General features: G+C 43.4%; 1 protein-coding gene across 4 annotated transcripts in view; it reads right to left on the bottom strand.

The window, feature by feature from the left end:
• Positions 1–15,038, bottom strand: part of IPMK (inositol polyphosphate multikinase) — a 68,584-nt gene that overhangs the window by 13,622 nt on the left and 39,924 nt on the right. For 3 of the 4 annotated variants that reach the window (XM_075348715.1, XM_075348716.1, XM_075348717.1), the window contains 2 exons: positions 14,197–14,486; positions 13,027–14,095 (listed from right to left, as the gene is read on the bottom strand). In XM_075348715.1, the coding sequence (XP_075204830.1) occupies positions 13,354–14,095; positions 14,197–14,486 (1,032 nt within the window). In that variant the 3' untranslated portion in view covers positions 13,027–13,353. Of the gene's footprint in view, positions 1–296; positions 379–13,026; positions 14,096–14,196; positions 14,487–15,038 lie in introns of those variants that run through there. The other variant, XM_075348719.1, reaches the window with a different exon arrangement.

The raw sequence follows: 15,038 nt of genomic DNA, 5'->3' as shown, positions 1-15,038 counted from the left end.
TGGTAATCAAATGCAAAGGCTGAAATCGCAGACAATTCAGCTGGTCAGTCTGGCAAAACTGGAATAATACAGATCACAAAAGTGTTCAGTATTGCTCTTCATGAAAGAATAGTTCCTCAGGCGAATAAAGGCCTAGCGAGGAATAATGAGAAGTGTGTAAATTCCTGGGCACCTCTCGCAGATCTCTAATGGATGGAAAGAAAGAGTCTGCACAGTGTTCAGCTTCAAGTCTATTCAATGTGGCTTTCACTTCCAAATTGTCCACTGTGAACTTGTACAATATGCAAGTTACTCACCCTGTTTTATTGTGTCTTTTGTCAGGCTCCGGCCATAGTGCTGGTTTTGCGTCTCAAAGCTGTCAGAATCCATGTGATAAATCTATTGTAAGTATTACGGCACAAGGAGAGAAAGGAAGGAGAGAAAAAAAAAAAAAAAAAAAAAAAAAAAAAACACAGGTTAGGACATTAGCACTCAACTGCCATGTGAAAGGAGGAGAAAAACATTCTGTACTCTACATGCCCTCCAAAAATAAGGACACAATTTGTTCTACAGACCTATGAAGACCAGTAATACATTCTGAATATTCTATAAAAATCAAAAAGATGGACCTGGTGTTTGGGGTAAGAAAGGAAATAAATAGTGTGTGATTTTCACAAAAATAGAAAATGCAGACCAACTGTACGGACACGACGTGTGGCGCAACACTGCCACCTGCTGGACACATTTATGCAACACAGACTTCACAGCATGAAGCTAAAAAGGATGGACTCTGGCTGTTCTTTCAGAACTTTTTTTCTTTAACCCCTTTACCATACTGCCATTTGTTCCATTTTTTCTTCCTCTCCCTTTCCTCCAAGAGCCATAAAATGTTTTTAATTTTCCATCAATATAGTCCCATGAGGGTTTGGGTTTTTTTGCAGAATGAGTTGTAGTTTTGAACACCACTATTCATTCTGCCACATATTGTACTTGAAAACGGAAAAAAAAAAAAAAAAAAAAAAAAAAAAAAAAAAAAAGTTGTGTGCGGCCAACAAAAATTAAAAGTCAGACTTTGCTGGGGAGACATGCAGTTTGGAGTCCAAAAACGCCGAAAAGTGCTCAGTGTGCATAGATATAATATAATATAATATATATGTACACATACATACATACATACATAAAAAAAAATGGTTTAAAAGAACTGAAGTCCTCAGTGGTTGATACCTTTTAATGGCTAACTGAAAAGATGGTAATAATTGCAATATTATTAATAAATAATAATTAATAATATTGCATATACACACACACACACACACACACACACACACACACACAGTCTCTCCAGGAAAGGAGACAAACTCTAGCACAGCGCCACCTATTGGAAGTAGAGATCCTAAAAGTCAAATGTGGATTTTTAACAATCCTTTGTATATGACCTAGGATATATAAGCCAGATCAGAATCCCAATTTGCAGACACTGTGTTTCGGGGTGCTTGCCCCTAGTCAGTGCCAAAGTATGGGGTGTCTGATGTGGCTCATGAGAAGCTTTGTGGGGACCACTATTCTCCTGAAGGAGACTTTGCAAGCACGCGCACACACACACACACACTATGGAAAGAAGCAAGCAGGTCAGTAAGTGATACATCAAAATCAAAGACTCTCCCCTTACATTATCCTGTTCTCAGATGAGGACGCAAAAACCTGGTGACAAATTCCCGTATAAGTGACTTTGCATGTTGGATTCAGTGCAATGTCTTGGGTACACCATTAGTGGATTTCCTTGCCATTAATCATATAGCGTGTGGGACAGTTAAGGCTATTTGAATGGCTACATTTCCAGACGATTGTATCGCGGCTGCACAGGACCTCAGTGCCAGCTAGGATGGATGACGTAGGACGCAGTACTCTAGAATGCTGTATATAAGAGCCCACTGGTGGCTGCAGCTTATAGTCGCAAAATCTGGTGACAGGTTCCCATTAAATGGAATCCATCAGCAGCTTTTCGCTATGTACTCAGAGCAGAATAATCTAGGGGCAGAGCCTGAATCCACTGATGTCATACACATTAGGAGGCATTGTGACAGATTCTCTTTAGTAAAAGATTTTCCGGGAAATTTTACAATACAGACTTTAAACAGTAGCTATAGACAAAAGCCCACCCCTGCCTCTGATGTGTCTACTAAACATGTAATGGCATAGACACATTATGAAAGCTTTAGACCCACATTCATTAAAAACCGTATATATCAACAGGTTTTTGCCACGTAATGTGACAGTGGGATGAGGTAGGGACAGAGACCCTGATTCCAGTGATGTCTCATTTTACTGGATGTAGCAGTTATGATCAAGCCACAGTTGATCTAGCAGAGCTGTGTATAACCCACCCACACCACAGCTTTCTGCACATTGTATAGTGACAGAGCTGCTAATAAGTGGTAGAGGCCGGAATGGATGTCCCTGCACATGCCAGCTTTCTGGTAATGATAATCTCCTGCTGATAAAACACTTGTATTGAAACTGCAAAACACAACCTAGTAAGTGATACATTTTTAAACAAAGTCTCTGCTCTTGCATTATAGTGCCATCAAAATACATAGTAAAAACCTGGTGACAGATTCTCTAAGGCTAATGTCTTACACTAGCATTAAGGGGGATACAGGAAATAAAGGTGTGCAGAATTACAGGGAGATGTACTTGATCAGTGGTATGCACCTTAGGGACTGAAGTAACATTTCTAGTGTAAAAATGCTATCAGTAATGATTAGCTTGATGGGCAGGAGTAGGCATAGTTCAAGCTATTCGGGGTTAATCTACAGGTTAATAGCTTTGTAAAACTGCGCGGGTGCCACAGTCTGGCTACTGGAAGGAAATCTTTATTTTTACAGGGAGCCTCAGGGTTTCAGTTAGAGCGGAGGGTGAAACTGTTTAAACATAGTGCTGACTGACAGCAGGATCTGTTACGACTGACTGCATAACCGGCTGTCAGTCAATGACAAGGTGAGATACAGCTGCCACTCACCATCCACTGACTAAAGCGGCTTCGGCGGCAAATTATGCCTGAAAGCTCGAGGCTGCAGGGAGGAACAAACTTCATTTTCTCCCGGTAGCCCAGCTTTCAGTGCGACGACCGGGCAGTTTTAGAATGCTATTAACCTGAATATTAACCCCATATCTGCAGGTTAGTGATTTTAAATGGCAGGATCCTTTTATTAAAAATTGTCAAGATTTATTATTTAAAACTTGCTCTCCAACAAGCAGGACCCAGGTGGCACAGGCCCATCACCAGCCACATGTAGAATACCTCCGACTTTGTGAGCTAAAAGCACCCATACACCTTTAAGCTTGATGACAGATTCCTGTAAGCCCCTAATGCACTCTTGGTACGGCAGAGCATGCAAGTGTTTTCTATGGAGAGAGGGGAGTAATCTGTTATCAGACACCTGCGGTGGGCCCTCATTCAGTGACGACAGGATCCTTCCCCTTCCATGATCATCATCTCTTTCGGGGAGAGCTGTGAGGTCACCAAACACAATATAGTTAACCTGAGCCAGGGAAAGTTTGGTGACAGTGGCACTATTAAGTGAAAAATTTAGATTGAAATAAATCATGAAAAACACGTTTCAATCTATATTTTGAGCCTCTCACATCCCAGCTCTTAATCAGATTCATAAGACGCGTGTTTGATTAAAAAGCAGCAATGGCACTTAATGCAGTCATGTTTATCTAAGCTCGTGCGTCCCCTGCGATCACAGAATACGCCTCCCCCCGTGATCAAACACTTGAGATTCAGATATACTCGGTTTAGTGTGAAGCCTCCTTTCCAATTAAAAGTCGAGAGGCTCCAGCTACATAGTGCGCACTCGCCAGAAATCTCAAGAAACAGTAGAAGTTCTGTCAATCATGGGAGGAAAGGGCTAAGTCCTCTAATCTTCTAATTATTCCAAGCGTCAATGCTTACATTAGGGGAAAGGCTAAATCATCTTTACACAGGCACACCTCGACACACCAGGTCTTGCTCAGAATGCTTAGGAACCTTTAGGGTGTATTAAACTGAAGAACAGATGATTAAAAGAAAAATCAGAATTTCCTTACATTTCTCAGGCTGCACTTGTACATATTCAAGATGTGCCCCCTTGGCTACGGAGATATTAGCAATTAAAGCATTTAGTGTCACGAATCGGAGTACGGGGGCTCCTCGTTTGTCTTCTGGAGCTGTCCCTCCCCGTACCAGAGGTCGCTCGGCCCGATCTCCTGAGCTACAGATGGTGACCAAGACTTTTTGGAATTCTGATACCAAAGCGGGCTTTACACGCAACGACATCGCTAACAAGATGTCGTTGGGGGGGGGGGGGGGGTGTCACAGAATTCGTGACGCACATCCGGCCTCGTTAGCGACGTCGTTGTGTGCGAAACGCAGGAACAACCGTTAACGATCAAAATTACTTAACTAATCGTTGACCAGTCATTCCTATCCAGATTATCGTTGCTGTTGCAGGACGCAGGTTGTTAATCGTTCCTGTGGCAGCACACATCGCTATGTGTGACACCGCAGGAACATCACCATACCTGCGGCGGCTCACAATGAGGAAGGAAGGAAGGCAGGAAGGTGGGATGTTCGGCCCGCTCATCTCCACCCCTCCGCTTCTATTGGGTGGCCGCTTAGTGATGCCGAACCAGGGTGGATAAAAATCTTGATTTTTTTAAAAAAAATCAGATTTTTTTTATTTAAATCAGATTTTTTTGATTTAAATCATTTGATTTAAATCAGATTTTTTAATCAAGTTGTACACAAGCAAAACTTTGTCTTTTTGCAAATCTAATTGTTTTACACAAATACAAATATTAAAAGTTGATTATGAAACCTAATAATTTTTATTTGCACTATTAAACACTCAGAATTGAACTACAGAGAGTAAGTACTTTTTAACAATAGCCTATCTCTAACGTTTGAAGTAAGCAAACATCTTCAGTGAATACATCAGTCCTTGGCTTTAAAGCTGGTGTCACACTAAGCGACAGCGACAACGACGTCGCTGTTACGTCACCATTTTCGGTGACGTAACAGCGACCTTGTAAGTCGCTGTTATGATCGCTGCTTAGCTGTCAAACACAGCAGAAGCAGCGATCATAACGTCGCTGTGCTACATGTGCAGAGAGCAGGGAGCCGCGCTTAGCGCTGGCTCCTTGCTCTCCTAGGTACAGTACACATCGGGTTAATTAACCCGATGTGTGCTGCAGCTACATGTCACAGTGCAGAGAGCAGGGAGCCGCGCGCACCGCTTAGCGCTGGCTCCTTGCTCTCCTTGCTACAGTATACATCGGGTTAATTACCCGATGTGTACTGCAGCCACATGTGCACAGAGCAGGAGCCGGCACTGGCAGCAAGAGCGGAGGCTGGTAACCAGCGTAAACATCGGGTAACCAGGGAAAGGTCTTCCCTTGGTTACCCGATGTTTACGCTGGTTACAGCTTACCGCAGCTGCCAGTGCCGGCTCCTGATCGCTTCATTTCGTCGCTCTCTCGCTGTCACACACAGCGATGTGTGTGTCACAGCGGGAGAGTGACGACCAAAAAATGAAGCTGGACATTCAGCAACGACCGGCGACCTCACAGCAGGGGCCAGGTCGTTGCTGGATGTCACACACAGCGACAGCGACGGGACGTCGCTGCAACGTCACAGAAAATGGTGACGTAGCAGCGACGTCGTTGTCGTCGTCGTTATGTGTGACACCAGCTTAAGCCTACTGTTTATTTAGGACTTTTAATAGGAAAACCAGTTGTCCTGCTTTAGCAGTTCCTAAGCGGTTTCGGACTGTTGTGTGCACAAAACCAAATGAAGAAAACAATCTCTCTACTCCTGCGGATGAAGCCGATGCAGTCAGTAGCTGAGTAGCTAGATTTATTATCTTTGCTGGAAGAACAAGTGATTGCGACTTCCACCAGTCCAGTGGTTTTAGTTCATTAACGACGTTATCTGCAAACATGTATTTTTGAAATGGTGCAGATTCACACTTCAATTTCAGCACAGTTGTCACAATGTCATGGTTAGTATTGGCGAGCCACTCCATTGCAGAGTTGATTTCCGCCTCAGATAATTTTTTCCCTCTGTAGATGGGATGCAAGATATTGGCTAAATAGTGTTATTCTTTTAATGCTTGGTCCTTGCGGTGCTGTATTGCAACCTTTACATTGTTTGAGAGGTTCAAGAGATCTAGAGAACCTTCTAAATCTTTCCAAACTTCTGTGGCATCAGCTATGGTTGCAGTATCTTTCTGCATTTTATCCAACGCAATCGATATTGGCTTTAACCTTTCCAAAAGGTCCTCGGCATTTCTCTTCACACCAAGATTTAATACTTTGCTTCGTATATTAGCATCAATTTTATCCCGATGTGTTTCGCAAATGGACAGTAATTTTGACCAGTTGTTAATAAACAGTTCCAAGCAGTCAGCCAAGGTATTCCATCTAACATCTTGTGGTAGAACTAACTTCAGTCCTCCCATTTCCTTGTAGGTTGCATGTGCAAAATGATTATTGCGGAAATATTTAACAATTTCTACAACATGTTCCTTGACACCCAAAATATGCAGGTCTTTTGCCAAAAGATGCAACAAATGGGCAGAACAACCGTATGTAATGACATTTGTGTCATCCTGTGCCAGTTCCGCTCGCATTTTTGCCACATTGCTTGCGTTATCAGTAACTAAGCTCCTTACTTTACATCCAAACTGTTCTTGGCATTGGTGAATTGAGTTCTTAGCAATTTCAAGTAAATATTCAGCAGTATGTGAATTTCCAGATGTGTCGATTGTGTCTGTAAGGTAAGTTTCACCATCTTCTGTTGTGACACAAGTGCAAATTATGGGGTCGTTGTGGATGTTGCTCCAACCATCCAAGCTCATGTTAACAACCTTGTCTTTCAAATATTTTGTACAAGCCGCTCTTTCTATGTCGTATACAGCCTGAAGATGTTTTACTGAGATATCAAATCTACTTGGTGGTTTGTAGCCTGGTCTAATTCCTTCGATCATTTGTACAAACAATGGGTGCTCAACTAATCGGAAAGAAGAATTGGTTGCAAATATGAATTTAGCAATTAATTTATCAAAATGTTCTTTCTGGCTCGTCGTAGTCTTTAAGATGAATTTTTCTACACTTTGTTGCACGCAAAGTTTTTTTTTGGGCTGCTTTGTTGAAGTTGTACCCAGATATTGATTGTCACGTGCAGCACAAGCCATATTTGACCCTGAAAGCACAGAAATTAAAAATATAAATCGACTGCGTATTTGAAGAAATATAACGAAAATATTGAAACAAACTTTTTGAACAATGTAATGGTCCTCGTCCTATAAGGGCTGTCTCAAAAGTTATGCTACTCAAGTTTTCCGGTGAGGTTGCTGTAATACTGGTAACTAATATCAGAGCCTCAGCAACTGAAAAAAATTATGTCACAAAAGTTTTAAAAATGTTTTTTTTTTTAAAATGGTCAATTTGGCAGACTTCAAAAGTGAATTGCAGCCTACAATAAAAAAAAAATAAGCGTATACACACTTTATTTTTACTTAAAGGACATGTGCACCTTTATTTTTTAAGGTGCAGCCAGTCACAGTGTGCACATATCCTCCCCCCGCAGCTCTCTTACCTCCGATGTCAGCGCTGCGGGGATCCGTGGCTTCGTTCTGCCTGTCCCCGAGCGCGCCTCCATTCATTTCAATGGAGCGTGCGGCCCGCTGACGTCACGCCGCTGGATCACTGCGAGTAGGCCGCAACCGCAGGACGGGAGGCGGACGGTCAAAACGAAGCCACGGATCTCAGCGCTGCGGGGATCGGAGGTAAGAGCGCTGCGGGGGGGGGGGGGGGGACATGTGCACCTTAAAAAAATAAAGGTGCACATGTCCTTTAGCGTTAATTTTCTGTGAAATATTGCCTTAACATAAATTTAAATTCTATACTCCAGAACTACCAGTGCTAGAATTTTTTCTTTTCATAGACTTTAACCATCCCAGTAAAATGTCTGTTAAAAAAATAGGTTGTAAATTAATTGCCAGACTTACCACTAGTACTAGGCTCCTGGTGCATAAGAAGCTGTGGGGGTTCATTGACATTAGTTGTATCACTATCAACATCTTCATTTCCCTTCTGGTTGCAGTTTTCATAATGTGATTTCAAACGGCAAACAAGTCCTTGGATATCCTTTTGACAGTATTTGCACTTTGCTCTTGCACCTTTCTTTCCAAGATCTGCTGCTGGCATCTCAACAAAATGAATCCAAATAGGGTCTCTCTTACGACCTGCTGCCATGGCTCACACAGATCACTTATGAAGTTTGATTGTTACTACAGCCTGAGCCAAGCACTGCTGATGTTACTACAGCCTGAGCCAAGTACTGCTGACTATCCAACAAGTTTGGGCATGTCAACTGAATGCAGGGAAAAAGAAACTAAACCAAAACTGAAACCAAGCTAGAAGTGTGGAATTAAAGGGGCAGTATGAACAAAATGTGAGGCTATTAATAGTTTATACAATTAAGACATGCTGCTTTTAAACACCTACCTATTGCCATATAGTAAAACAAAAAAGATTTTTACTTACTTTGGGGTCCCCCCCTCACCCTGGCGTTAGATCGTTGCCCCTAGTTTCGTCCGTGTAACTATGGGCGCACATGCACACTGCTCTCACTTCTCATTTTAATCGTGATTTATATTAAAAAAAAACCTTTTGATTTAAATCAGTGATTTAAATCATGATTAAAATCATGATTTAAATCGATCCGATTTAAATAGAAAAAAATCTTGATTTAAATCGTGATTTAAATCATGATTTAAATCTGCGTGATTTAAATCAATCCACCCTGTGCCGAACTAACCGCCCCTTAGAAAGGAGGCGGTTCGCCGGCCACAGCGACACTGCTAGGCAGGAAAGTATGTGTAAGCGATGTTTTGCGCCACAGGCAACAATTTGCCCGTGACGCACAACCGACGGGGGGGGTGCTTTCACCAGCTACATTGCTAGCGATGACGCTGTGTGTAAAGCCTGCTTAAAAGTGTCAAAAAGTGCCAAAACTGAGCATGTGCGGGATTCCTATGGGTCTTTTGACACTGAGCATGTCAGTGATGTGGCACGTCCCCATTTGCCGCCGTGACATCAGTGATGTGGCACATTCCTATTGGCCGGTGACGTTATCAGTGATGTGGCATGTTCTTATTGGCCACCGTGACATCAGTGATGTGTAGGGTTCTCATTGGCCAAAGGGGTTGGCTACACGTGGTTCCTCCATCTTGTGGGCGGTACAGAGGTGATAAATAGCCCTGACGTCCACATGGAGGTGCGCACTCGTATTTGTGCATTCAGCAGCACACAGCTATCTTAGGTAGGGATACACGGCGATGTCCAACCGGACTGTTTGAGAGTCAGGAGGCAGATTAGGGTGAGGAGTCGTGGTCACATCTAGATAGAGTTAGGGTCAGAAGCCGGCTAGGCAGGGTTCCTTAGATATCGGCGGTGTGCCACTAATGGACTGGGGGTTAACCGGCTACACTCTAATACATCCCGATATAGGAGCTGTACCCTACACGCTCACTCCTGCATATACCCAGAGCATATACTAGCAGAATACGGGTAGTATTCTGCAGGCCTATCCCTATCCATACTGTGTATGCAACATATTAACTTCTGTGAAGTCACAGGAGAACATTGCACCATATCTAGTCCTGTGAGTTAACAGGGTCCTGTCCTTCATATATTACCCACTTCGGGTCCTGTGAGTTAACAGGGTCCCGCTATATTATGCTACAGCTTCTGTGTGGCCTAGAACACAGACTGTACACGCAGGTTCTGAGTACTTATTATACCTGCGTTAACACATGTGTGACCTGTAACACAGGCATATATTACCTGGGGCTTTGTTGAATATCAGTAGAGCCTTATTCTATCAGCTGCAGTTTACCACCACTGCACGGTAGACCCTGACCACTGATATCCGTTAACTCATCTTTTACCATATCAGTAGGTCCATCCCTAACATTTAGAACCTAATGAGTTACCTTTTGTTTGAAAGACCAAAAGGGGTGGTAGACAGTTTTCATTGGGCGGAGATGGGGGAAGATTCTCCCAGTATGATGATGACCAATCATAAGCAGACGCCCCCACGATAGCTTAGAGCAGACTCAATGACACAGCGCTGATCTTCTGGTCTTACCTCCTGCATGATTAGCAAGCACAGATTATCACCTTTCAAATAAGGTCCCGGTTGTAGGGGCGAAGAGTTTAACTGTGTGACATTAAAAAGCTCTCTTAGGCTACTTTCACACATCAGTTTTTTGCCATCAGGTACAATCCGGAAAAAAAAGGATAAAACGGATCCGGTATCGCATCCGGTTTATCCCCATAGACTTGCATTGTAACCGGATTGTACCTGATGGCTTTGCGGTGCATCCGTTTTTTTCCGGATGCGGCAAAATAATTAAATCCGGCGGCCGGATACAACGTATCATGTAACGTTTTTTTTGCCCTTAAAAAAACCGCATTCTGCCGGATCCGGCGCAATGCGGCATTGTATACAATGGGTGTCTATGCATGCCGGATCCGGCGCAATGCGGTTTAAACCGGATGCGGTGACCGCATCCGGTTTGGTAAACAGAGCATGCGCAAATTTTTTTTTTTCATCATGACAAAACTTATAAAAGGATCCAGCACATTCTACACACCTCCTGCCGTTGGTTCCTGACTTCAACTTCTGCTGTCCTCCAGTCCAGTGCTCCAGGGAAGAGGTAATGTCCACAGTACTGTCCACAGATCACTGATGTGAGCTGCGTACATGTACTTAGACATTGTTTTTGCTTTTTTTACAGGTGCAGTGTTGCGGGCAAAGTTTGTTCAAGCCATTTGCAGTGCGAGGCCTGTTATAGAAAAAGATATGTCGTCTTCTGGTAGCCCGCCCTCCGGTTCACAAACTGAGGTATATATTTTTTTTTGGGTTTTTTTTAAAAAAAAAAAAAAAATTTTTTAAATAAACGACATTTACATAGGTGGCCGAAACATCACAGGAGATGCTGCCAGAAGATGACGGAAGGGGTGGAGAAATACAAGGAGCGGGCGGTCAGAGTGTAAGTTTCATACAGGAATTGTTTACCACAGCACACCAAACACATAAGTAAATAATGGTTTTTTTTTTCCTTCACTAAAGGCTTCAACTTCTAGGGCTCACGATAGAGCTCCCCCAAGACCGTCCCAGGGTCGTCGTCGAGGTGGCGGTGGTCTTAGTGTAAGTTTTTTTTTTTATTTTTTTTTTTTTTCATATCTGTGAATTTAGATATAATTTTTTTTTTTTTTTTAATTTCTTTTTTGTTTCTTTGAACAGGCATCACAGCGTGCTCCCGATTCTGACGGTGAGGAGGCCGGATTTATCAACATCGACCTCCTCATCGATGAAGTTAGAGAGAGGGAGCCGCTGTGGAACATGGCTGACCGCCGCCACGCTGATTCGATCGTAACCCGTCGACTCTGGGACGAGGTATGCCACGCAGCGGTAGAAGGTTGGGGGGAGCTCAATTCTCGTGGCCAGAAGAAACAGCGTAAGTATTCACAGTTCAGTAGGTTATGCTGCAGGATGTAATGTGTTGTATACTAACCACTTTGTGCTTTCCACTTTCAGGTGACAAACTTCAGAAGCGGTGGCGGTCTATCAGGGATCGCTTCAAAAAGGAGTTGAATCAATAGATGCAGGCCCCGAGTGGATCCGGAGGACGCAGATCGAAGTACCGTTACTTTAGAGCGTTGTCGTTCCTCCGGACAACTATGGTGTGCAGAAGGTAAATATTCCACACAATATGTACAAAGTATAATATTTTATGTCTGTTTTTTTTTGCCTTTTTTTTTTTTATTCAGTGGCACTGTATAGCAATTAAATTAATTATTGTTTTGTTTTTCCTCTTTTTACCAGCACCGTCTGCAGCACTCAGGAGCCTGCATCGAACCCGACAGGAGCGATCCCTGAACAGTCCGCCACTGGGGAACACAGGCACAGACCCCACCCATCTGAACCTTCCCTTCCATCGACATCTGTCCCATCCACCTGCGCTGGAGCTTCACGTGAGACTTCATTACCTGAAGCTGCTGGTGATGAGATAGCTTTTCCCCTACCCCACCCCTCTGACACTGCTGCCCTCAGTAGAACACCTTTGGGTTCTGGGCATCAGCGTCATAGGGGTCAGGAAAAGAGCTATGCGCCCGAGTTCTTGCATCTAAATGCAGCCTTCCAGAACGCCATTCAATTATTAGCCGAACAAAATCGTTCATCTTTTAGCTTCATAAATGCCAATATGGAAAAAAATACACACGAATTGTGCACGCGTCTGGACAGGCTGCATTTAGATGCAAGTAAATCACCCAATCATTGTTTTTTTCAAGCTGTACTAGAGCGCATGGAAAAGCTATCTCCTGACCAGCAGATGCATGTAATGCAAGCCACACGGCAGGCTCTGGCGCAGGTTTCCTCCCAACCACCTCCACCCACCCCTCCTCCAGCACCTGCCCCCCCTCCAGCCATTGTCCCTACTCCCCCTGCTGCCCAGTACCAGCCTGCTGCCCAGTACCAGCCTGCTGCCCAGTACCAGCCTGCTGCCCAGTACCAGCCTGCTGCCCAGTACCAGCTCCCAACCACATCTGCCCCTACACTTCCTTCCCACTACCACATCTCGCCTTCCACACCCATCATGACCCCAACTCAAGCCACTAATTCACCCGCCACCTCTTCTGTCTCCCAATCCCTCCACTCCACCCCTCAATCCTTACCAAATCCCATCCCATCTCCTGGTTTCCCTCTTGGTTTCTCAACCACACCTTCACCTTCTGTTACTTCCCCACCACCACCACCAACACCACTTTCCACCCTCAATACTCCAACTGTGCGTGTTCCCACCTGTCAGCCCCTCCAGTACTATCTCCACCCCAAGCCCAAGATATACCAATTTATAATTTATTTATGTAATAAAAATAAAAGTTTTTTGTTGAAAAGTATTTATTTGTTCTTGTTTTTTTTGGGGGGGTAATATTATTTTGCAAGTTAAGTTAATAATAAAGGTAATACAAAAACATAACATGTTGTAATTTGATGGTGTAAAAATTACAAATTTTTAAAGCGAGTGAAAGATTAAAATTAACAAGGTTAACAAGATATTTTTTAATTTATTTTTAACTATGTTTATTTGTTATAAAACTAAACAAAAATCTTATACCATTTGATCTTGCCAATCTACTCTACCTTCTGGGGACACAAAATAGTCAGCATATTTGTCACGGATTGTTGAACAGGCAACACTACTCCTAAATCCAGGACTGGTGTAGTCAGTCAAAGAGGTGGATTCCAAACTCTGGTCATCCAAGGACAAAAGGTTCCTTTGTTAAAACAAAATTGTGCAGTACCACACATGCTTTCACTATTTCATCAACAGTTTCAATGTTTAAATTAATGGCTGTTAACAACACTCGCCATTTGCTGGTTAGTATCCCAAAGGAGCATTCCACCATTCTTCTGGCTCTGGATAATCTGTAATTATATATTTTTTGTGTTTGCGTCAATCCACGGCTTGCATATGGCTTCAACAGATGTTGGGAGAGTTGAAAGGCTTCGTCGGCCACAAAAACAAAGGGCATTGGGGGCTCACATGTGCCAGGAAGAGGTCTTGCAGGAGGGAAATCAAAAGTATTCCCATAGATTCGCCGCCCCATTGGGGACATTTTAAAGACCTGCGAGTCATTGGATCTCCCATATGCGCCAATGTCCACTGAGATAAATTTGTAGTCCGCATCCGTTATTGCCATTAGGACAATTGAGAAATACTTTTTATAATTGTAGTATTCTGACCCCGAAGCAGCAGGTTTCACAATTCTTATATGTTTGCCGTCTACTGAGCCAAGGCAATTTGGAAACTGACAAATGTTATAGTATTGTTCAGCAATTGCAAGCCATCTGTCCCTGGTGGGCTGGGGGATGAAATCCTCATGGAGGCAATCCCACAAGGCTTGGCAAGTGTCTCTAATGATTCCCGAGATGGTGGAAATTCCTAGTCGAAACTGGTAGTGGAGGGACGAAAGCGACTCTCCAGTTGCAAGGAATCTGTAAAGGAAAGACAATAATTATAAAAAAATAATAGCAAACACATTACAGTTAAAAGTCAATTTACAGGAGGATACAGTTCGAAAAAAAAAAAAACTTACCTAAACGTAACCAGCAAACGCTCCTCGGGTGTTATAGAGAACCGGCTGTAGGTGTCCGTTTTACGGATGTTGTCCGCAACAAGGCCAAGGAGGACGTCAAAATTATTCACTGCCATCCGGACATAGCTTGTGAATTTTTCATGGTTTCCACGGAGCTCCAGGTATAGGGTTGAAAACACCCCACGTGTCAGTCTCTGGGCAGTCAGGGGATGGATCCAAAAGCGTCGATGTCGCTGACGCCTCAGTCGCTGTCGCTCCTTTTCTCTGACGATGATAGCCAAGCGATTTGCCTCAAATATAAAATCTGCAGTGATCTTTGTGTAATTTGCAAGAATAGCATCCATGGTTTCTGCTTGTCTCTGTCTTCATTCTGTAAAATATGCTTCAAAATACTGTATATATACTATATTTTCCCAATAGCCAATCAGAATACGGAACTCGTTAATTGTTTGTTTAGTGTTTAAAAAACGGATCCGTCAAAAAACGGACATAACGGATGCAAAACGGATGCAAACCGGACACACCGGATCCGTTTTTTTCCGGATCCGTTCACAACGGATCCGCTTAAAACCGGATCCGGTGGGTCCGGTTTGATCCGGTTTGCACAACAAAACCGGAAACGTTGGATACGGCAAAAAAAAGGACTGTACCTGAATACAGAAAACTGATGTGTGAAAGTAGCCTTAACAGTCACCTATACTATACTGCCCCTTACCCACCACATTGCCTGTCCGGAGATTTGTCATACATCACAATAGTGTGTGTTGTGCTCCACTAGTAAATCGCTCTGCAATGAAATCACAGCAGAGTCTTGTTACACCCCTCGCTGGAGTAGCCCAGAA

This window comes from Anomaloglossus baeobatrachus, chromosome 5, assembly GCF_048569485.1.
Source record: "Anomaloglossus baeobatrachus isolate aAnoBae1 chromosome 5, aAnoBae1.hap1, whole genome shotgun sequence".
Taxonomy (NCBI): Eukaryota; Metazoa; Chordata; class Amphibia; order Anura; family Aromobatidae; genus Anomaloglossus; species Anomaloglossus baeobatrachus.
This window is presented reverse-complemented; position numbering and strand designations above follow the sequence as displayed.